The sequence below is a fragment of the Gracilinanus agilis genome, chromosome 1 (assembly GCF_016433145.1).
Source record: "Gracilinanus agilis isolate LMUSP501 chromosome 1, AgileGrace, whole genome shotgun sequence".
Classification (NCBI taxonomy): domain Eukaryota; kingdom Metazoa; phylum Chordata; class Mammalia; order Didelphimorphia; family Didelphidae; genus Gracilinanus; species Gracilinanus agilis.
The window spans coordinates 708,556,629-708,576,868 of NC_058130.1; the positions used below are offsets into that span (position 1 = coordinate 708,556,629).

At 53.4% G+C, this 20,240-nt stretch overlaps 3 protein-coding genes across 3 annotated transcripts; 1 reads left to right on the forward strand and 2 right to left on the reverse strand.

Annotated features, from left to right (window-relative positions):
* The first annotated feature begins 29 nt into the window (after positions 1–29).
* Positions 30–5,829, forward strand: ATG4D (autophagy related 4D cysteine peptidase). The gene is made up of 11 exons (XM_044658394.1): positions 30–174; positions 314–667; positions 1,101–1,184; positions 1,266–1,439; positions 1,527–1,848; positions 1,930–1,994; positions 3,798–3,928; positions 5,084–5,162; positions 5,241–5,317; positions 5,397–5,516; positions 5,598–5,829. The coding sequence occupies exons 2-11, from the start codon at positions 379–381 to the stop codon at positions 5,778–5,780; spliced, it is 1,524 nt and encodes a 507-aa protein (XP_044514329.1). The 5' UTR covers positions 30–174; positions 314–378; the 3' UTR covers positions 5,781–5,829.
* A 745-nt stretch (positions 5,830–6,574) lies between these two features.
* KRI1 (KRI1 homolog) lies at positions 6,575–18,000 on the reverse strand. The gene is made up of 19 exons (XM_044669883.1): positions 17,343–18,000; positions 17,168–17,244; positions 16,320–16,425; positions 16,005–16,107; positions 13,727–13,781; positions 13,369–13,418; positions 12,678–12,774; positions 12,493–12,570; positions 11,245–11,393; positions 11,017–11,134; positions 9,816–9,911; positions 9,405–9,581; positions 9,091–9,166; positions 8,892–8,986; positions 8,597–8,741; positions 8,259–8,389; positions 8,097–8,161; positions 7,224–7,319; positions 6,575–7,093 (listed from the first exon to the last, which is right to left on the reverse strand). The coding sequence occupies exons 1-19, from the start codon at positions 17,434–17,436 to the stop codon at positions 6,676–6,678; spliced, it is 2,226 nt and encodes a 741-aa protein (XP_044525818.1). The 5' UTR covers positions 17,437–18,000; the 3' UTR covers positions 6,575–6,675.
* An 86-nt stretch (positions 18,001–18,086) lies between these two features.
* Positions 18,087–19,979, reverse strand: CDKN2D (cyclin dependent kinase inhibitor 2D). The gene is made up of 2 exons (XM_044669895.1): positions 19,461–19,979; positions 18,087–19,246 (listed from the first exon to the last, which is right to left on the reverse strand). The coding sequence occupies exons 1-2, from the start codon at positions 19,599–19,601 to the stop codon at positions 18,884–18,886; spliced, it is 504 nt and encodes a 167-aa protein (XP_044525830.1). The 5' UTR covers positions 19,602–19,979; the 3' UTR covers positions 18,087–18,883.
* Positions 19,980–20,240: the final 261 nt, after the last annotated feature.

The window sequence follows — 20,240 nt, forward strand, 5'->3', positions numbered from 1 at the left end:
GCAGCGGCCACTAAGATGGCGCTGGCGGACGCAGCCAGAGCCGCCGGAGCTAGGGCCTCCGCGGGATCCGGAGCCGGGCGCGGGGCGGCAGCGGCGGCCGGGCCGGGCTCCGGGTCCGAGTGAGCCGTGACTTGTCCTTCCCGCCCCTGTACCCGCCGGGGCATGAGCGCCCAGGTAGAGGGGGCGGGACGGGACAGACGTGGAAAGGGGGAGGTGCGGATGAGAGGGGCCTCCAGCTGGGGCCGCAGGGTGCCGGGTAGCTCTAGGTCCCGGGTCCAGGCTTTCGGCCCAATCCCAGCTTTCCCGCCCACAGCCCCGAGGCAGCTGGGCAGACCCGGAGGCGGAGCCGGAGCCGGAGCCGGTGCCTGACCGAAGCCCATGAATTCCGTATCGCCCGCCGCCGTGCAGTACCGGAGTGGGAGCCAGGACGACGTGCGCCGCCCCGAGGCCAGGAAGCAGCCGCCCGGCCTGGGGGCCCGGGGTCACGGGGCTGGAGGAGGAGGAGGAGGAGGAGGAGGAGGAGGAAGCAGCAGCGGCCACAATGGCCTAGTGGCAGGAGCTGGAGCACCCACAGCGGCCACCCTGGGTCCTGCTGCCCCCAGCGAGCCCGACGAGGTGGACAAGCTCAAAAGCAAATTCCTCTCTGCCTGGAACAATGTCAGATATGGTGAGCCGAGGGAGAGGAGGCTGTGCCGCCGGGGAAGTGAGGCTGGCCCAGAAGGCTGAGCCCAATAGCAGAGGTGGCACCAGAAGGAGTGCTGGGATATCCCAATGGAAGATGGAGGAGCGGGGCATGCACAGTGAAGGGGCTCAGGCCTGGAGGGAGAGGGAAGGGACCCAGAGACCAGAGTGGAGTTAGAGGGGGGAGGAGAGGGAAGGCAGTAAAGGGAATGGAGCCACTGGGAGGAAAGGAGTAAGGAAGGGGAATGAATGGGGAGAAAAAGTACTTGGGTGCCTGCCCTCCTTAAGGCAGTCCTGCTAGAGGAGGAGATGCTAAATGCCGAAAGCCCAGCCTGCCCAGAGAGGATGGCCCACAGGCTGGCCATCCCTCTGGCTCTGCTTCCCATGTGTCCCATCCAACCCAACTCTCCTTCCTCCAGGCTGGACGGTCCGAACCAAGACCAGCTTTAGCAAGTTGTCCACTGTGCACCTGTGTGGCCGTCGCTATCGATTTGAGGGGGAAGGTGAGCATGGTAGGGGCTCCAGGGATGAGCAAGCCAGGCCTGAGCTCTTTGGCAAGGGGCTAAGTGGATCCTCTCCTACAGGGGACATCCAGCGGTTCCAGAAGGACTTTGCATCCCGTCTGTGGCTCACATACAGGCGGGACTTCCCTCCCCTGGACGGTGGCAGCTTGACTTCCGACTGTGGCTGGGGCTGTATGCTTCGTAGTGGACAGATGCTGCTGGCCCAGGGCCTGCTTCTGCACTTCTTCTCCAGAGGTGAGGCCTGTAAAGGGAGCTTAGGGGGAGGAGGTGGTAGGGTGGGGACAAGGGCTCTACTCTGACTGACCCTCTGCTGTCCCACAGACTGGACTTGGGCAGAAGCCATTCTGCCCCCAGCCCCGAGGGAGTCAGAGCTCTTCAGAAGCATGTCTCCTTCCCGGGCTGGGGCCAGCTGGCAGCGGGTTCCCTCGACAGCCCCCGGCCTGGGGAGAGCCACTTGGAGCACCAGCGGGGCCTTGAGCCCCAGGCAGCTCGAGCAGGAGGAGCAGCACCGGCGAATTGTTTCCTGGTTTGCTGATCAGCCTGGAGCTCCCTTTGGCCTGCATCGGCTGGTGGAGCTGGGCCGAAGTTCAGGCAAGAGGGCAGGGGACTGGTATGGTCCTTCCGTTGTGGCTCACATCCTCAGGTAAAGGGATTACTTGGCTGGGAGGGACGGGAGGGAGCAAGGAATGGCTGCAGGATCTCAGGGCTCCTCTCTTGTCTTCAGGAAAGCCGTGGAGAGCAGCTCTGAGGTGGCCCAGCTGGAGGTTTATGTTTCTCAGGATTGCACAGGTGAGGAGCCATGCCCTTCTGGCGGAGGCGTTCAGTAGCCCAGACAGCCTATTTCCTCACTGCTCACAACCTCTTGTGATCCCAGGCCCTGTCTTGGGGTGTAGAGAATGCTGCAGTGAAAATCAGAGCAGAGTCTCTAGGGGACCTTAATCACCTCTCTGAACTCAGTTTCCCTATCTTCAAAATAGAGATGATTTAAATATGCTCTTTTGGGGTAATGGGGTGGTGCAGTGGATAGAGCTGGGCTTCGTAGCTGTGTGACCCTGGGAAAGTCATTTAACCCTGTTTGCCTCAGTTTGCTCCTCTATAAGATGAGCCAGAGAAGGAAATAGCCAACTACTCCAGTATCTTTGTCAAAATGGGATTGCAAAAGAGTCAGACGGGACTGAAGTGACTCAACAACACAATTCATTTCATCAACCATCTGTTCAGCACCTACCCTGTGCAAGACACCGAGGATCCAAAGATTTTTACACAACCCCTGCCCTCCCAGAGCTTACACTTTAACTGGGGGTGGAAGATATGTACCCATTTACTATGACACAAGAACGTGAAAAGAAAGGGACAGATGGGAGACCTGTCTGGCCAGGGCATAGAAAGAGTGACAGCAGTCGTGAGAAATAAGGCTAGTGAAGCTAGACTATAGATGGCCATGTGGAGGCAGGCTGAGGGAGACTGTGTTCTGTCCAGATAGGGGGTGGGAAACTACTGGTGAGCAAGGGGGCCATCGAGGAGGCTGTGTAGGGGAGGAGGGCTAGGCTGGTGGCAATGGGACTGTGGAGGCAAGGCCAGGTGGGAGAGGGATTGGGCACAGTTAAACAGGTAGAACCTAACAATCTAACAGTGAGCTTCCATTTTCCATGAGGGGAGATACAGGGAAATTATTATCAGAGGGTGAATTTTGGAGGGAAGGTGAAAATGCAATCTTTTTTTTAAAATGTGTATATAAAATTGTATCTTGCTTATTTCTATTTATCAGTTTTGCTAGTGCTTTCCAGGGTTGTGGTGAAGGTGGGCAGGAAAATTCTTCCAAGAATCAAAGGTTCCTGGTCCCTTAAGTGTGATCCATTACCAGGAACCAGGAAGGAAGAAGCAATCCAGAGGTTCCAAAGGCAGGGTGATAAAACCATGTCCTTTCTTTTCTGAAGAGGCCCTGACTCACAGCCTGTTTACTCTCACTTTGTGCACAGTTCAAACAAGTTTAGTTATCTGGTTCTCCAGCTTCTCAAAGATTAGACAGGGCAGAGGACCAGGAGAAGTGGCAGTGGGCAGGCAGCCTGATAAGGAGGGAGGAGACAGAAAAAAATGTCAGGGGAAGTAGAACTCCCAAGTCCTGGTGGTAGAAAGCCATTCTGTGATGAGGCCAACATGATGACCAGTTCATTAGAGAGATCTGGGAGAAATCTATGTTGTGTAAGGTGTCCTTCAGTCACATCTAGGTTTTCTTGGCCAGTATACTGGAGTGGTTTGCCGTTTCCTTCTCCAGCTCAATTTATAAATGAGGAAACAGGCTAAACGGTTCAACAACTTGCACAGTGAGTACATGTCTGAGGCTGGATTTGAACTCAGATTTCCCTGACTCTGGGCCTGATCCACCGAGTGACCTAGCCACTGTGTATAGTAGGCACTTAATAAAGCCTTGATTTAGAACTGGATGGGGTCTTGGACATTACTCAGGCCCACCCCTTCATTTTTATAGAGAAAGGAAACAGATCTAGATTCATGTAGGTAAGAAGGACTAGACCTGAAATTTGGACTGACTCCCAGGCCCGTTGTGTTCTGATGGCCTTTGTGTCTTCTTAGTCTACAAGGCAGATGTGGCCCAGCTCGTGGCCCAGCCAGACCCCAGCACTGAATGGAATTCGGTCATCATCCTGGTGCCAGTGAGGCTGGGCGGGGAAACCCTCAACCCTGTGTACGTACCCTGTGTCAAGGTAGGAGTCCTCGTGAACCCTGCAGGTTGTTTGGGGGAGGGGGCCGTGGGGCGTCAGGCCTACCTTCCCACTTGAGACCCGATGCCCCATTCTTGTCAGCATGAGGCTGCAAGGGGCAATGGAGACAGGATTAAGAGTTAGAGCAAGTGGGCCGCTTGGTGGCTCTGTGGATAGAGATGGGAGGTCCTGGGTTCAAATGTGGCCTTAGACACTTCCTAGCTGTGTGATACTGGGCAAGTTGCCTACCCCACCCCACCATGACTGGTGATGGCAAACCTATGACACGTGTCAGCACTGACATTCGTAGTAGCCATTTTTCAATGACACATGGCCGCATACAGAGAAATATAGGGCCACATATTGAGGATGAAAACATTTGCTCTATTGTAGTGTAGACACTCTGTGCACTAGAGATGACAATTCTACCTATATTAATTTACCTATTTTGGTTTATTAAATAGTTATATATTACAATTATACATTTTTGTTATATTAACTATAAATATCGTGAAATTATGGAGTTTTTTCTCAAAGTGACACATCACCTGAGTTATGCTCAGTTTCTTGGCAAATTTTGACACACCGAGCTCAAAAAGTTGCCCCTCACTGGGCTAGGCCCTGCCGCTCTTCTGCCTTGGAACCGATGCCTAGTATGGGTTCTAAGATGAAAGGGAAGGGTTTGTTTTTTTAAAAGTATCAGGGTTTCATTCAGCTCCATGCTTTGCTACCAGGGTGACTTCTGGTTTCCAACCCTTTTTCCTGCCCCATACTAGGAGGGGACTACATCAGATGATCCCTTAACAGTCCCTTCCAGACCTCAATCTTATGACTACGTGAAGTCAGCCACACGACCATAGCAGCATAGACTCAACTAGAAAGGGCTTAGAGGCCATCCAGTCTGGCCTTTTACAGATGAGGAAACCAAGAAATGAAAATTACTTGCTCAAGGTCACAAAGTTATAAGTGGTAAAGTCAGGATTTGAACCCACACCATTTACTCTTTCCACACAGTGTGTTCTCAAAAGCAATCCCATGGGTAGAAGAGATCAGTCCTGCCTGGGAGCAGGGACTCTTAAGGCTTCCCTGAGCAAGAGGAAATGGGGGGGGGTCTGCCTGAAGCCCGAGGGTCAGAGCCCTTTTCCCTCCCCTCTCCAGGAGCTCCTGCGGCTGGACCTGTGCATTGGGATCATTGGTGGGAAGCCCAGGCACTCGCTCTACTTCATCGGCTATCAGGGTAAGCTTCATCTTTCCTCCTCCTCCTCCTCGGGCTCTTCCAGAGCCCAAAGCCTCACAGCCCGCTGCTCTTTCCTAGATGACTTTCTGCTCTACCTCGACCCACACTACTGCCAGCCCTGCGTGGATACCTCCCAAGAGCGCTTCCCCCTGGAGGTCAGTGTGGTGGTGGGCTGGGAGGAGGGGAGGGCACAGGAAGCCTAGGGGCTCCCCATAAATGTCATTTGGTCTCCAGTCCTTCCACTGCACATCCCCCCGGAAGATGGCCTTCAGCAGGATGGACCCCAGCTGTACCATTGGCTTTTATGCTGGCAACAGGAAGGAGTTTGAGATGCTGTGCCTAGAGCTGACCCGGGTGAGATGGCCGGGCTGGGGGTCGCAGTGGCTGGGCAGTCGAGGCTCTCTGATCCTCATCGTTTTTTCCCACTCTTCCCAGGTCCTCAATTCTTCCTCTGCCACCGAGAGGTATCCCATGTTTACCCTGTCCGAGGGCCATGCCCAGGAGTACGGCCTGGAGGAAATCGGCTCCCAGCTCACACAACAAACACTCCGACTCCCGCAAGCAGGGAAGCTTAGCAAGGCCAAGAGGCCCAGCTCAGAGGACTTTGTGTTTTTATAGTGGGGAGGAGGGGGTGCAGAATCTGTAATATATATATATGTATATATATATATTAATATATATTTTTATTTATACATGTGATGGGGCTACCCCTTATCCCTGCGGGTGGAGGGGTGGTGATATCTCAGGCTCACTGGGGGTTTGGGGCCAAGTTCCAATCCCTCCAAACCCTTCACTCCTAGCCCTCAGTGTGTGTGGGTTAGGGGAGAAGGCTGTGATTCTGCTGTAGTGACATTTCCACTGGAAATCAGCCGGGTCCAGAGAGACCTCGTCTCCAGGGCTGGTTGGAGCTGCGCTCTCCTTCCCTTTGGCTGGGTTGTAGCCCAAGGGTGAAATTAAAGTTCTAATTGGTTACATGTCTGATTGCATGGAGTTGCTTCCTAGGGCAGGCCGTCCAGGGCCAAGCAGAGCAAGCTGGATCCCTTAGCCCAGGATGGCCGTGCCAGCGGCTCACTGAACAGTTATTGATGCCCTACCACATCATCTCTTCTCCAGACAAGGCATGTGCTCAATTACCTTCGTGGGCCCAAGCTTGTGGGGGCCCTAGCTGGGCATCGCTGTTTCACTGGGGAAACATTGTACCTAGGACTGCCCCCTTCCCACCCCTAGAAAACTGAGGGCCCAGTGGACAGTCTCAAAGAGCCTTGAGAATGGAGACCTTCAAGAGCCAGAAGGAAGCTTGGAGGCCATCTGTCTGGTTCGTTTGGCCTCATTTTAAGAGAAATGGGCCCAGGCAGAGGAAGGTTACTGTGGAAACAAGGCCCCAGCCCTGTAGCAGGAGTCCTTCACTTGTGCACATTCATGTATAAATCTACTTTTATTTTATACACTAGCTTTCCCCTCCCCTCAAAGGCAGCCATAGGGAAGGAAGAACTGGAATGGCTGCTGCTCAAGCTCAGGCTGCTGCCTGGGCTTGGGCTTGGGCTTGGGCCCGGGCCCGCTTCTTCCGTTCTCTGCCCAACTGGCGGTAGTGTAATCTCTTTGCATTTAGCCCATAGGCCTGCAGTCTCTGGTGGCTGAACTCAAAGCCCCCCAACTTCACCCTGGGTCCCAGAAGTCTCCCTTTCCTGCCCCGAAGACTTTTCTTGGATCTTGAAGATGAAGCCACCTGAGGCCCAGCCTCATCCTGCTTCTCCTGGATGGCCATAGCACCAGGAGTGGCCAGGCCTTGAGCTTTTGGTACCAGAAAGTCTTCTTCCTCTTCCTCAGAAGCGACCTCCAGCTTAGACTTCTTCCTGCTGCTCTCCTCTAAGGGCTCTGGTCCTTGATCCCGTTTCCTGGGTGTGGATGCAGGGCCCGGGGTCTCCTCAGTCCTGCAGAGAGCAAGAAGCCTAAGGTTGCTCTGGGGCCTTTATCCAGGAAAGGCTTTGTAATAGTGGATTCCCCAAACCTGTCCCCCACCCAAAAGAACCCCAGAATCTGGGGCCAGCCCAGGTGACTCACTGTTGGGCAAGGGACTGCAGGATTTGGTGCTTCTTTCGAATGTTCTTTGCCTTCAGGCTGTACTGCTTCTGCTCTCGGAGCTCTTCCTGCTCTGATCTGTAGACCCCAGACCCAGGTGGGCCTCATCAGCCTGGGCCCTGACAGCCCTGGCTCCCAGCCACAGAGGCTGAGCAGTTCACAGACATTTATTAGCCCCAGCTTGTGATAAGAGCTATTCTGAAGGAGTATATTACTCCTCATTCATGAGGAAAAGGAAAACTTCAGCCAGGGACTTTTAGCCTCTGTGCTCTGAGGCCGTTCTCTGAATAACTTTCTCAATGTATAAACCAAGATACTTAGGATTACAAAGGAAACATTCATCCAAATATTTAAAGGTTCACAGAACTTAGGCTAAGAAATTGGCTCTAGACTGGGAGCACAATAAAAAACTGGACTCCCTTTCACCTGGGGGGCTGATGTAGGGCTCTATGGATTGACTGAATGGGACCTTAGAGAGGCGGCAGCTTCATCTATGGGCAGGATCCCCAGGTAAGCCCTGGCCCGGGGTACTGCCAAAGGTTTCTGAGGAAGAGAACATAGATCAGGTTGCTGCTAAGGCAGCATCCTGAAGAACACCTTGGAAACAAGTGTTCAGTAATCCAGGTAAGGAGATCAAGTCCTGAGCTGAGGAGGGGGCAGGGAACGGAAGGGCCAGAGGGGTGACCTGGAGGAGGGAGTGACCTACTAGGCCAATGAGCTGAACATAAGATGGAGGGGGAAAAGAGGGTCAGGAGCCAGAGGGGCCCACAGCCTCAAATCCAGGGTCGATGTCCGTCCGGAGTGCTAGGTCACTGGCTAAAAATTTCTTTGCCACCCCCAGCCATAGGCTCTCACCGGTACATGCAGGTCTTCTTGAGGGAACACCAGCGATTTAGCTCCTTGTCATCTGAGGCCAGGATCTACATGGGCGGGAAGAAGACAGGGTTCTGTGCATGGCACCCCCAGCCCCAGGCTGACAGGGGGAAGGCACAGGATCTCAGCCCCCAGCTCAGCTACCTCCTCTGTGGTTAGGCCAAAGTCGCAGGGTACCACCGAGCGATACTTGAAACGACAGGGCAGGTCGTCGATGATGTCCTCATAGTCCAGCCTGTAGTATTCATCCAGGTACTCCTCAAAGGTCTTGTCCTCTGACCAGACAGAGCAAAGTCCCTCTCAGAATTGCAGGCTGCCTCCCCTGACCCACTGGCTGCCCTGGGGCAGGGCCCTCGATCTCTCATGCAGAGGGCTGTGCCCCTGCCCCTGTGAGCAGGGCCTAGCATGAGGATGAGGCTCACCCCCACCCTCCCATACCCAACATCAAGTAAGTAGGTGGAAAAGAGGGTCCTGGGCCTCACCAGGGTCAAAGACAGGCCTCTCCTGGCTGACGACTTCGGCAAAGTGGGATTTCCGTCTCTTCTTGCCAGTCATTGGCCCATCCCACTTCTTTTTCTTCTTCCCATTCCTGACGGCCGGCTGGCTGGGGTCATAATCTGCGTCCATCTGCAGGAAAGGTTCCTGTGGTTCATACCAGCTGGGGGGTTGGGGGGGAAGGATGGGAGAAGGGAGACCTAGGGGCCGGCAGGCTAAGGCCTGAGCATCTGTTCCCATGAACCACCTCGACAGGGCAAGCAGGGGTTGGGGGAAACATACATTGAAGTCGGGGTCTTCACAGTGGGGCTCCGCTGCCTCCTCCCTCCAGGCTCCATTCCCCTCAGCCCCTGTCCATGTGTCCCAGTTCCAAACATCTGGTTTTACAGAGGAAAAGAAGGTGAAGCACAGCCAGTCACCTGGCCAGTGCCCCACTCCTCCCCAGGGCCACAGGAGGTCAGAGAGGAAGGCTCAGACTCACCATCAAAGCCCTCCTCCTCCTCAAACTGCGGCTTCTCTTCTTCTCCGACACCATAGTACTCGTCCCCAAAGCATTTCTGTAAAGGGCAGTCACAGAACACACCAGACATCCATAAAGGACCAATGTAAGCAACACCAAGTGGGAGCTGTGGGAGGCTCAGACACAAGACAGGCTTCCACTCCCTTCTCCAGTAATCACAACCAGATTCCAGGTCCCATGTTTTGGGGGGCTCGAGGGTAGGAGCCCATGAATCCCCTGCTGGGATCCACTGCTATATGGCTCAGAGGCTCAGCTCCAAATGGCCCAGGCCTTACCTGCATGAGCTGGTCATGCATGGCCGGGTCAAAATCTCCCTCCAGATCAGCCTCCTCAAAGCCAAAGCCACCATCCTCATTGCCGGTGATCTCCCGTAGCTTTTCCAGCTTGTCTAGGATCTCTCGGCGTTTAAGATTTTTCAGCTGCTTCAATTCTTCCTGCTTCTTCAACTTTTCCTGTGGGAGGGGATGGGGGGAGTGGGAGAGGGCCAGGGCCTGAATCTCATCCAGCCACTTTTCCTGGGGCTCCAGTCACAAATGTAGAGGGGATGGGGCGTCAGAGGCCTCTGGTCCACTCCCCTCATTGTACAGATGGGGAAACTGAGGCCAAGAGAGAGGACAGTATCCAAGGTCGGGCCCTTCTGACTCCAGGTATGATATTTTTCCCATTACCTGACATGGGCAGCTCACCTTTTTCTTGCGCTCCCGAGTGGCCTCCCGTTTCTCCTTTCTCCGTTCATCCTTCCTCCGGACAGAGGAGGCAATGGTCCTGGGGTAGGTCTTTACCTGTGAAGGAAGAGAAGGCAGCTGTCCTTGAACCACATCCAGGGGACTCCAGGAGGAGATGCCAGTGTTCTCCAGAGCAGGGTGCACCAATGCTAACAGCCACTTTCCTTACCCCGAAGGAGGCAGGTGTCTAGCATCTTACTGCTTGAAACAAAACAAACTATTTTTGGTTTAAGAAGTAGAGAGGAGACTCCCTCCCTCTCCCAATGAAGACTTGTTCTGTTCTGCCACTCTGTCTCCAGGGCTGTCTAGAGGAGGTAGACATGGGCTTTCCTCATTCCATGCCTGTTGCCCTTTTCATTAAGTTCCTATTGCGTGCTAAGCCATGGGGGGGGATGCAGGGTTGAGGCTGGACAAGGCCTCATGGAACTGCCAGGTATGTAAATGGAATTAGTTCACCCTCATTCATTCTTTAGACTTTAGCCACCAAGAATAATGTCATCCCACCCAACTTAGAATTAAGTGGGGAGGGGGAGGTCTGTGACCCACATGTGATAGTAAGTGACAGATCAAAAACAAGTAACTGCCCTTTGGGCAGTCCAAAACAGTGTTGAGGCTGCCACTTGCCCACGTGAAACTGGAGGTGGATGCAGGAAGCTGTTATCTTTTAAATATGATGGCAACTTCTGATGCAGGGCTTTTGGTGCTTTGAACTTGGCCTTGAAGAAGCTTGGGTGAGACCTCAGACTGCTTCCCTTTGAATTGTCACGTGGGTAAGTTAGGCTGACTCTCTTTCTCTTCCCTTGTTGTTTCTGGAGGCTCTAGCCTCAAGGAGGCCTCTCTTCTTAGAAGAGGCCTTATGGCTAGAAGCCTTGTTAAATTCACCTCTGTGCCCCTCTGCTGGGGCCTCTGAATCCCTACCTGGTTCAGGTCTCTGGTCCGGACCAGAGTTTCTCTCTCTCATTTTCCCTACCTTCAACCTTCCTAATTGTAAATAAACCACCATAAAAGTCATCCTGACTTGGGTCTCTTATTTTGAAATCGAGTTAATATCCAGTCAAACCATAATAATTCCCATTCTTCCCTCTTACACTGACTGATGGGGAGAAGACTCCAACACTGCCCGGGGACAGGCCACATGGGCAGTGCCTGGAGAGGCCCTCACCTGCTCTGCATCTGGCTCCTCAAAGCGGAAGTTGTATTTCCTCTCAAAGTCCTCCTGCTTCCTCAGGAACAGCTCACCCTCGTCAGAGGAGTCGTCCACTCTCAGCTGCCCTCTGGCACTAGGAAATTTGGGAGGAAGGCAGGTGAGGGGTGGAATATCCTGCTCCTGCTTCCAGGCACACGCCACCCGCCACCCCCGAGGCAGAGCCAGAGAAGAGAAGCTGCTCACCTTTTGTCATCGTCCTCCTCCTCCTCGTTGTCATCGTCGTCCTCCCCATCCTCCTCTTCTTCCTCATAGCCCCTGTTCAGAATGTAGTCTCTCAGGAACTTTTCGCCATCATCCAGCTTCGGGTTGCTCCAATACTCCCTGAGATGGGTCTATGAGAGGAGCCTGGAGCTGAAGCCCCCCAAAGGATCCTCAGGGACGAGGTCTCCCTTTGCCAGAGCTGCAGCTGCCTTTGGAGACTGAGCCCAACCCTGCCCCAATGGGGCTGAGTCTTACACTGAGGGACTATGTGGCTTCTGGGGGGGAAGGGGGGTGCTCAGGAGGGAGGACACTTGCCCACTGGGGGCCAGGCTCCCAAGCTGAGTAACTAGGGAACATTCTCCTCATCAGCCATGCCTTTTCTCTCTCTCACCCTTCCCTTCCATCTCAGAATCAACAATGACTATTGGTTCCAAGGCAGAAGAGTGGTAAGGGCTGGCTAAGGTGGTGAGTGACTCACCCAGGGTCACACAGCCAGGAATGTCTCCAGGCCTGGCGCCCCCTCCCCCCATGCCACCTCCAGCCCCTGCCCTCTTATCTCATAAGCCCCCTTCCCCCAGGGCCACTGACTCAGTAACATCTTTGGCCTCTTCCAAGCAGCTGCCTCCAGGCAGGCGTCCCCATCTCTGGGAGCCAGGCCTTTGTCTTCTCCCTTAGTCAGGGGCCCAGGTCACTCTCCATTCCTTGCCCAGACCATGTAACTGCCCCTTGTCTGCTGCCTACAACCCATCCTCCACAGTGGCCAAAGTTGTGTCTCCCGAGGCACCATTCCCCTGCTCCAACACTGCCCAGGGCTACTACTGCGCTAAAAATCATCTTGGCCTGGCATCTAAAGCTCTTCAACTTTCTTTGAAGCACTTTCCTTCATTAATTCTCCATCATTCTAGTCCAGCTGAACCCCCAGCTGCCACCCACTAGCTAACACCCCACCTCCCATCTCCAAGCGTTTATCCTAACCGTGCCCTACCATGCCCAGCAGGGTGCCCCCTTATCTCTGCTTCTTGGAATCTTTGTCTTTCTCCAGGCTCAGATCAGGTGCCACCCCCTCCAAGAAGCCTTCCCTGATGCTCAGCAGCTAGCCCTGGGCCCTCTTCCCTCTCCTGGGACCCTGTACTTGTGTCCTCCAGGAGAAGCTCCCGTGGAACAGGACTGCTGAGTGTCCGTCTCTGTCTGAGGAGGAACTGAATCAGAATGCACCCAGGGCTTTCTCACCAGCTCCTTCAGGTCCTCCTGGTCGTCACTGTCTGCCTGCCCTTTTAGCCAGTCCACGTAGTCAGCTTCCTCCTGGGCCTGGAATGGGGAGCAGTGGGCCCTGAGCATCACCATGAGAGCTCAACTCAGAGCTGGGGTAGCAGTTGGGATCTTCCTGGGCAGGGACTCTGCAGGCCCTCTCTCACCTTCTCCTCCTTGGTCTTGGTCCGTTTCTTCAGCAGGCCAGAGCCACCCTCTCCGGCACTCTCTTCTCCATCGCTGTCTTCCACAAACTGCCGAAAGCTGCCCCGGCATGGAGGAGACTCAGCTAAGCCTGGCTTTCTGGCCCAGCCCCCAACCCTCCCTCTGCCTTTGCTGTTTGGCTCTTGGGGCCGCAGGGGGGCAGGGAATAAGGAAGGAGGGGGTTGGGGCCACAAACTTTCCCCATCTCTTGCCCTACCCTGAATTCCACAAGGCTTCTCTAACCTTTATCCTGCCATAGCTCTGACAGAGCATGAAGTTGGGAAATGGGAATTTTTTTACATCCTGGTGACTAAATAACTTTTACTCAAGTACCTTAAAAATCCCCACAAAGATGTGTTTATATCTTTGAGGCTTTTCTGCTTACCTGGTGGGGAGAACACCTGAAGGATGGACTTGCTTCCTTTGGTAGTCTGACTCATTTAAGGTTTGAAATCAGAGGTGAGGCCTAAGGAGCCCTCAGAGGGATTCTATGGTAGGCTGAGCCAAATAAGCAGAAGCACTGGCCCAGCAGGCCCAGCTCTAAGATGGGGTCAGCCTGGCCTCGAGTCTCTGCTCAGCCATTCACTGCCTGAATGTGGGCAAGCGGAAGTAGCCTCCCAAGCAGAGTCTCTCCAGTCTGGTTAACACACTTACCTCTCCTTGAGGCGCTTCTGCTCTTCCATGTAACTTCGGGAGCTGGTTTGCTGGACAAGTGAGAGAACAAGGAAAGCTGTCTGGGCTGCAAAGGCCTTTGTTTTGGATGTTACTGTGAGCCCGTCTCCCTCCCAGTTCCAAGGCTGAGGCAGGTCTGCCTGTCTACCCTGGGGAAGGCACCAGCAAAGTGGCAGACAAGGCTCATCCAGGGACAATGTGGAAAGCCCTTCCTTCCCCCATATTTACTATGAGAGTCTGCCCTTACATGCTGATCAGTCGCCTGAACTAAAGCCTTCATTAAGAGCCTGCTACGTGCCAGGCACTGGGCTAAGTGCTGCAGCCACGAAGACATCTTTACCTGATGCTTCTGCCTTTTGGCTTCTTGGTCTGAGTCCTCCTCATCTACGTACTTCCTGCAGGAAAATCAGCAACACCATGAGTGTGGGAGAGCACAGCTTTTCCTTCCTCAGCTCTGCAAAAGGACCACCCCCAACTGAAGCTTCTGAACAGATTTACAGAATGAGTATTCAAACTGAAGGGAGCTGAAGAGATCATTTACTTAATTTTACAGACAGGGAAGTTAAAGTTCAAAGAAACAAAATAATTTGCCCAAGGTTACAAATATGTGGTCATTGTGAACCTTAAACCAGGTCCCTCAACTCTACACCTCAATTCTTCTCATCATACTATGCTGCCAGTTAACAATTCCCATTTTGAGGGTGTTTTAAGACTTTCTTCCCAATACCTTGGGGAAATAGAAAGGGCCAGGATTATTCTTAAATTTGCAGATAAGGAAGCTGAAGCTCTGGTTAGTAGGTAAAGTGGATTTCCCAAAGTCACACAAAAACCACAAAGGATTAGAACTGGAATTTAAATCTAGGCTCTCTCTGTTTGGAATTCTGTCTTCCTCCCCTATAGTTGTTAGCAAAATGGATAGTATGGTGTGCCTGGAATCAGAAAGACTAAGTTCAAACCCAGTCTCGGACACTTGTGTGACCTTGGGCAAGTCACTTAGCCACAACCTGCCTCAGTTTCCTTAACTTTAAAATGAGGCCAATAACAATATCAATTTCCTAAGATTGTTGTGAGGATCAAATGAGGTAATATTTATAAAGTACTTAGCACAGTGCCCGGCACATAGTATGTTTCCTGCCTTCCTTGTCACTGATAACTGAGTCCCGAGGTCATCCACAGAATCATAGACTAAGGAGAGGCCTCAAAGGTGATCTAAGTCCAAATGAAATGGAAGCAAGGATGCCTTGTAACAACATCTGTAACAAATGGCCGTCTCTACTCAAAGACCAGTGAGGATGGGGAATTCACTGTGAGGCAGCCCATTCCCCTTGGGACAACCATAAAGCTTAAGTTTACGTTGAGGGAAAATCTGCCTCACTGGCCAAGCCAATTGTTCCACTGGACATTCATTATGCAATTACTATCTGTCACATGGGGCAGCTAAAGTGGCAAAATGGATCTAGTACTGGAGTGAGGAAGACTTCCTGAGTTCAAATTCAGCCTCAGACATATCCTAGCTGTGTGACCATAGGCAAGTCATATAACCCTGTTTGCCTCAGTTTCTTCAACTGTCAAATGAGCTAGAAAAGTAAATGCCAAATCACTCCAGTATCTTTGCCAAGAAAGTGAAGTCGCAAAGAGTCAGATACACGGAAAATGACTGAACAACCACCACAATGTGTCAGACCCTTTACTAGACAATGGAGAAAAAGAGCTGTGAAATAGGCCTAGATCTTAAGGAGCTTATAGCTCGAGATGTAAATACAGGTTTCATCTATTTAATGGACTACTATGATCTAGACACTGTGCTAAGCCCTGGGGATATACAGAGAAAAGCAAAAAACAATCCCTGCCCCCTCGTGGAGCTCAGAGCCAGAAGAGGGGAAGCAACCTGCAAACAACTCTGTACAAACAATCTAGAGATGGGATAAATTGGAGATAACCACTGGAAGGAAGACACTCAGTAATGGCTCAGGAAGGTAAGTCTATGGTGGGCACAGGGATGCAGCACATTGGAAAAGGTCAGTCCAACAGGAGGTGGCCCTTAAAGTATGCTCTGAAGACCACTAGGAGATTTTATGAAGAAGAGAAAAAACACTGGAGGGGGAGGGAGTGAGCTCACCAATTTTGCAAAGATATGGAGGAGATAAAAGTAGGTCATACACAGAGAATAACTACTAAGTCAATCTTATGAGAAAGAAAAGTAGGGAGAAAAGATCACTAAAAAGAAGACTGGTGGAAGAGGGACAAATTACAGAGGCTTTTAAATACCAAGCGAAGGCATTTTTTATTTTATCCTAGAGGCAAAAGTAAACCATGGAAGGTTTCTGAGATTTTTTGATGGAGTAAGGGTGGCATGGGGCGGTAGGTATTTTAGGAATATACAGTTGAAACGTTCTAGTTGTGGCTCATTCCTCTGTCACACAGCAGTCCTTGTCTTCTCTTTTTCAAGCTACAATCTTAGATTGCAAACTCCTTGAGGGCATAAACTCTCTTTTGTCTCCTCTAGAAATCCCAGGGCTTAGCAGAGTGCCTAGCAAACTAGTAAGCACTTAATAAAGCTAGCTTGAACCCAAAGAACCCTCCCCCCATCCCACCAATTCACTCCATCAGATTCTCACCCTTCCTTTTCCAGGATAACCTTTCTCTCATAGTCCTTAAGGTACATGGGCTTCTCTTTCTTCTTTTTTTCTGAGGGTTTATCTTCCTCTGAAGAAGAGTGTTCTATGACCACAGAAAGAGACTCCAGATCAGTAAAGTTACCTCCAGCCCACACCTCCTCTTTCCCTGTTTAGGGAATTAGGCCTCTGCCAGGTCACTCATACTAAGCCCATATCCATCAAAGAGGCCCTTATTTCAACACTAACTACCAGTTACCCACCATCCCCCTCCCATTCCCAGGGTAAAAGTATTCATGGGGAAAGAGAGTATCCTACCAGCCTCATTATAGAACGTGGCACCCTGTTGGTAGATCCTGGGGTCCTTCTTCTTCAACAGGGACAAAGTACGGTAAAATCCCTTGTCAAGTTCTGGGTCAAACTCCTACAATGGAAACCCAGACTGAGGACTCAAGAAAGTATCAATTCATGTAAAACCCAGTGGAATTGTGCATTGGCTAAGGGAGGTTAGGGGGGTTTGGGGAAGAGGGAAAGAATTAGAAATATGTAACTATGGTTAAATATTCAAAATAAAAATTTAAAAAAAAAAAAAAAGGATCAATTTCTGGGTAGGCCTGCTTTCTCACGGGGTCCATGGAGAGATAGCCCTACATCCGGGGATTTTAGGGTTTAGTGCTGGGAGGAAGATCTTTATAGGGACCTCCTGATCTAACTCATCCACTGAAGTTTCTCCAACTGGAGTAAAGTGGAAGAGGAAGAGACTGAGTGGGAACACTGTGGGGAGGTAATGGCAGAAGAGATGGCCCACTGGGGATGTCTGGGGAGATGTGTGAGGTTTTATGGGTAGGGGAGAATGCCTCGTTGGAAAGTCCAGCGAAGGCAGGTAGGGGCTGAGGGGGAAGTGGGTGGGATGTTTTCAGAGGAAGGGATAGCTGATTGGGAATATTTAAGTGGGGTTGTTGGGGGGGGGGTGCCAGATTGGGGATGTCTAAGTTGGGGTGTCTTGGGGGAGATGCCAGGGAGATGAATCTGGCCGGTGTGCCTCGTTGGGGATATCAGAGGGGAGATGTCCCCAATTAGGGACCTGGGGGAAGGAGAAGACGGCCGCCCCACGTGCGCAACGGGGGCGGGGCTGGAGGGGTTGGCCCCGCGGGGCGGGTCCTCACCACTCGCTCGTTGCTGGAGTCGGAGTCCGAGTCGGAGTCTGCGCTGGACTCGGCGCGGTCCCCATATCGGTCCTTTACTGGGGGACGGAAAAAGAAAATCACCGCGGCTCCTGCGGCCCTTTCCCCGAGCCCCGATCTTCTCGGTCTCCTGCCCCAGAACATGCACTGCACTTACGCTTCTGCAGCTCCTCGCGCTGTCGGTAGCGTCCGTACCGTGCCGCGAAGGCCTCGTTCACCCGTAGCTGGCACTTTCCGCGCGGCTCCGGCATGGCGGCTCACGGAGATGGGGAGGGCTGAAGGAGGGAAGTGAGCTTCCCTCACTGCGCCGGCGCCGACTCCGCCCTCCCAGAGGTCTTAAAGAGGCAGAACAGTAGGAGCCCCGCCCCCACTCTGAGGGCTCCCTTCCCTCCCCCCACCCGCCTGTGGTCTCACGCCACCTCCTACCCATCCCTGGGGCCTGGGAGACCCGAACCACTCCCTCTCTTGCTCGGGTAGCTACTTTAAGATGAAATGCTTACTTCTCCTGGCTGATCGAAAGGTCCGGGATACTGGGACCAAGGTGCAGGGGAAGTCCTGGCCCCTCCCCAGCGCCACACAGAGAGCACAGCTGGGGGTTCTTGCTCCATTCGCGGTTTCCTGCCACCCTTCCGTTCCCGATGCCCAAACCACTGCCCCACCCAACCCCAGCTGGACCCTGGGAATCACCCTGCCCTCCCTCATCGCCCTCTGGGGCTAGCCTCCTCTCTTCTCCAGTACAAATATTCATTGAACCCTTTCTCTAGGTGCTGCACTGAAAATAAAAAAGCCGAAGCCCCCACCTCACCCATGTTCTTATTCCTTCCTTCGATACTCCCACCCCTGAAAAAAGCTAACAGAAGCTAGTCCGTCAAGGAATGCTCAATATTAATTTAATGGTTAAAAACATTAAATTATCACACAACATTTTTTCAGAAAGCATAATAAATAGAATCTTTTAAAAACTCTGTACAAGAGGATGGAAAGAGGCCTTCAACGAAAGAAAATGGAACATTCCCCCTGCCACCACTCTTATTTTGATCCCCTAAAATTCAGTTGTTCCTGGGTTTGTAAAGGAAGTAGTTCCCTTCTCTACTCCCTAAAGTCCCCGAGCAGACTTTTGTCAAAAGGTAGCTGCTTCTGAGAACCTAGAAATCCCCTCAGGTGTTTGGGGGGGGGGGGAGAGTGGAGAGTGTGGGAGGAACAGCCACATTGGACCAGGGAGGGGATAGGAGAGAGTTTAAGGCATTGCTCTCGATCGCCCAGGGCTCCGAAAGCTGTGCCAGTCTCAAGGGAAGGGATAGGGATGAGAGGGGCAAAAACTGAACCGTTTATCAGGCCTCCTTCCCTGCTGTACCCAGGAACTGCTAGGACCGAGGGTCCTAGACTGTCGCCGATTGCTCGGTTGGCTATCTGCAGCCCTTGCCTCCCCGAAGCTTCTCACATCACACCGAAAGAGGAAAATAACCACACAAATAAACACCAACAAACCATAACTTGGGGTGGGGGTGGGGGCGGGGAGGAGATGGATCTTCGGCACTCGGGTAGGCGTGTAATATGAAGAGAATTGACCATTCTCAACCATCCAGAGACACAGACACCCCCCAACCCTTCCCTATTCTCTGTTTCGGGGCTTCCTAGGGCTGGTCCCACCAGTGCCAAGTGGCATCCAGCTGTCCCGGTGGCTGAAGGGCCCCGCATTCACAACGAAGGAGTAGGGAGGTGCCTCTCCAAGATCCGCCCCAACTGCCCGGCTCCACATTGCCGAGCTAGTTCAAGGGGTGTGAGGCCCCCGGCATCCCGGTGCTGCAGGTCAGATTCCCCTGCCAAAAAGCTGACCACCGCTGCGTGACCTTCTCGGACCGCCAGGTGGATAGGCAGCGCCCCGGAGCCGTCCGGCACATTTACGTCTGCGCCGTGCTCCACCAGGATCCGAAGAGTGTCTAGGAATCCTGTGCGCGCTGCGTCGTGGGCCGGGGAAGTGCCCGACCCATCCTGGACATTGGGGCTGGCTCCCTGCTTTAGCAGCTCCAGAGCGATGGGCGAGCTCCCAAACATCATGACCTAAGGTATAGCGACAAGAGGAGAGAATGGGTTGAATTCGGGCAAAAGGAAGAGTAGAGAGGCTCTGCGTATCCAGGCCCGAAAGGGGAATAGGAGGGAGCCCAGGCTGGTGAGATGAGTTCCCCCTTTCCTCCCACTCTTACCCCCAGTCCAGGCAGCTTTCCCCCCAGCCGCCCCATCCTCCCCCTTGGTCCTCTGTGGGCATAGACCCCACCTGCAGGGCGGTCTTGCCGAAGCGGTTCAGGGAGTCGGGATGTACGAATTCCTGATGAAGGAGGCGCCGCACCTCGTTCACATCACCTCGGGCTGCAGCCCCGCTGAGTCGGTCCCCGGCGCTTATCTCTTCTAGCAACATCTCCGACCTACAGGCCTGGCAGCCTGGATACGACGGGAGAAGGAGCAAGCGCGGAACGGGGTCAGGCCGGGGGGACGGTGCCACGGCCTTCCCCGGCAGCCGAGCGGTCCCTCAGCACAGTTGAACTCAACCCAGCCCTGCCCAGCCTCCCCAGCTCGGGAGGTGAGCTGTGGGCCCTTGGCTCTTGGAGAGGTCGAGAAGCAGAGCAGGAGTAGCCAGAAGGCCGTCCCCTCGAGCCTGCCCGACCCAGGCTCAGCAGCACCGGCGTCTCGTCTCTCCTAAAGCCGGCGGCCTGCAACCAAACCGGGACCCCTCCCCAGCGGGCTCCTCCCACCTGTCAGCTAGGATCTGGAGAGGGGGCTGGGAGGGCAGAGTGAAGGCCCAATCCTACTCTTTCTCCTAAGGCTCCTCCGCCTCCGCAGCCCTGCCCGGCCCCCGCCCCTTGGGGGCCGGGCTCCCCTGGGGTCTCCCCCCGAACTCACCCTCCCTCCTCCTTCCGAGCGGGCGGGGTTCACTCTGAGCTCCGGCTGCAGAGGCCGCAGGAGCAAGTACGTGAGGGGGAGGAGCGTCGCCCCCACGTGGGCCGCTCGGAACCCGGAGTATTTGTTTTCTTATGAACTGACATTTAGTATCGGTCCC

Bases quoted from the DNA above. Each gene is read 5' to 3' on its own strand.
- ATG4D (XM_044658394.1), top strand. From the start codon at position 379: ATGAATTCCGTATCGCCCGCCGCCGTGCAGTACCGGAGTGGGAGCCAG. The intron at 1,440-1,526 runs GTGAGGCCTGTA...GCTGTCCCACAG, and splicing joins TCTGCACTTCTTCTCCAGAG to ACTGGACTTGGGCAGAAGCC. The intron at 5,163-5,240 runs GTAAGCTTCATC...GCTCTTTCCTAG, and splicing joins CTACTTCATCGGCTATCAGG to ATGACTTTCTGCTCTACCTC.
- KRI1 (XM_044669883.1), bottom strand. From the start codon at position 17,436: ATGCCGGAGCCGCGCGGAAAGTGCCAGCTACGGGTGAACGAGGCCTTC. The intron at 9,912-11,016 runs GTGAGGGCCTCT...CTTCCTTCACAG, and splicing joins AGGAGCCAGATGCAGAGCAG to GTAAAGACCTACCCCAGGAC. The intron at 8,987-9,090 runs GTGAGTCTGAGC...CTGTAAAACCAG, and splicing joins GGAGGAGGAGGGCTTTGATG to ATGTTTGGAACTGGGACACA.
- CDKN2D (XM_044669895.1), bottom strand. From the start codon at position 19,601: ATGTTGCTAGAAGAGATAAGCGCCGGGGACCGACTCAGCGGGGCTGCA. The intron at 19,247-19,460 runs GTGGGGTCTATG...GCTATACCTTAG, and splicing joins TCGGCAAGACCGCCCTGCAG to GTCATGATGTTTGGGAGCTC.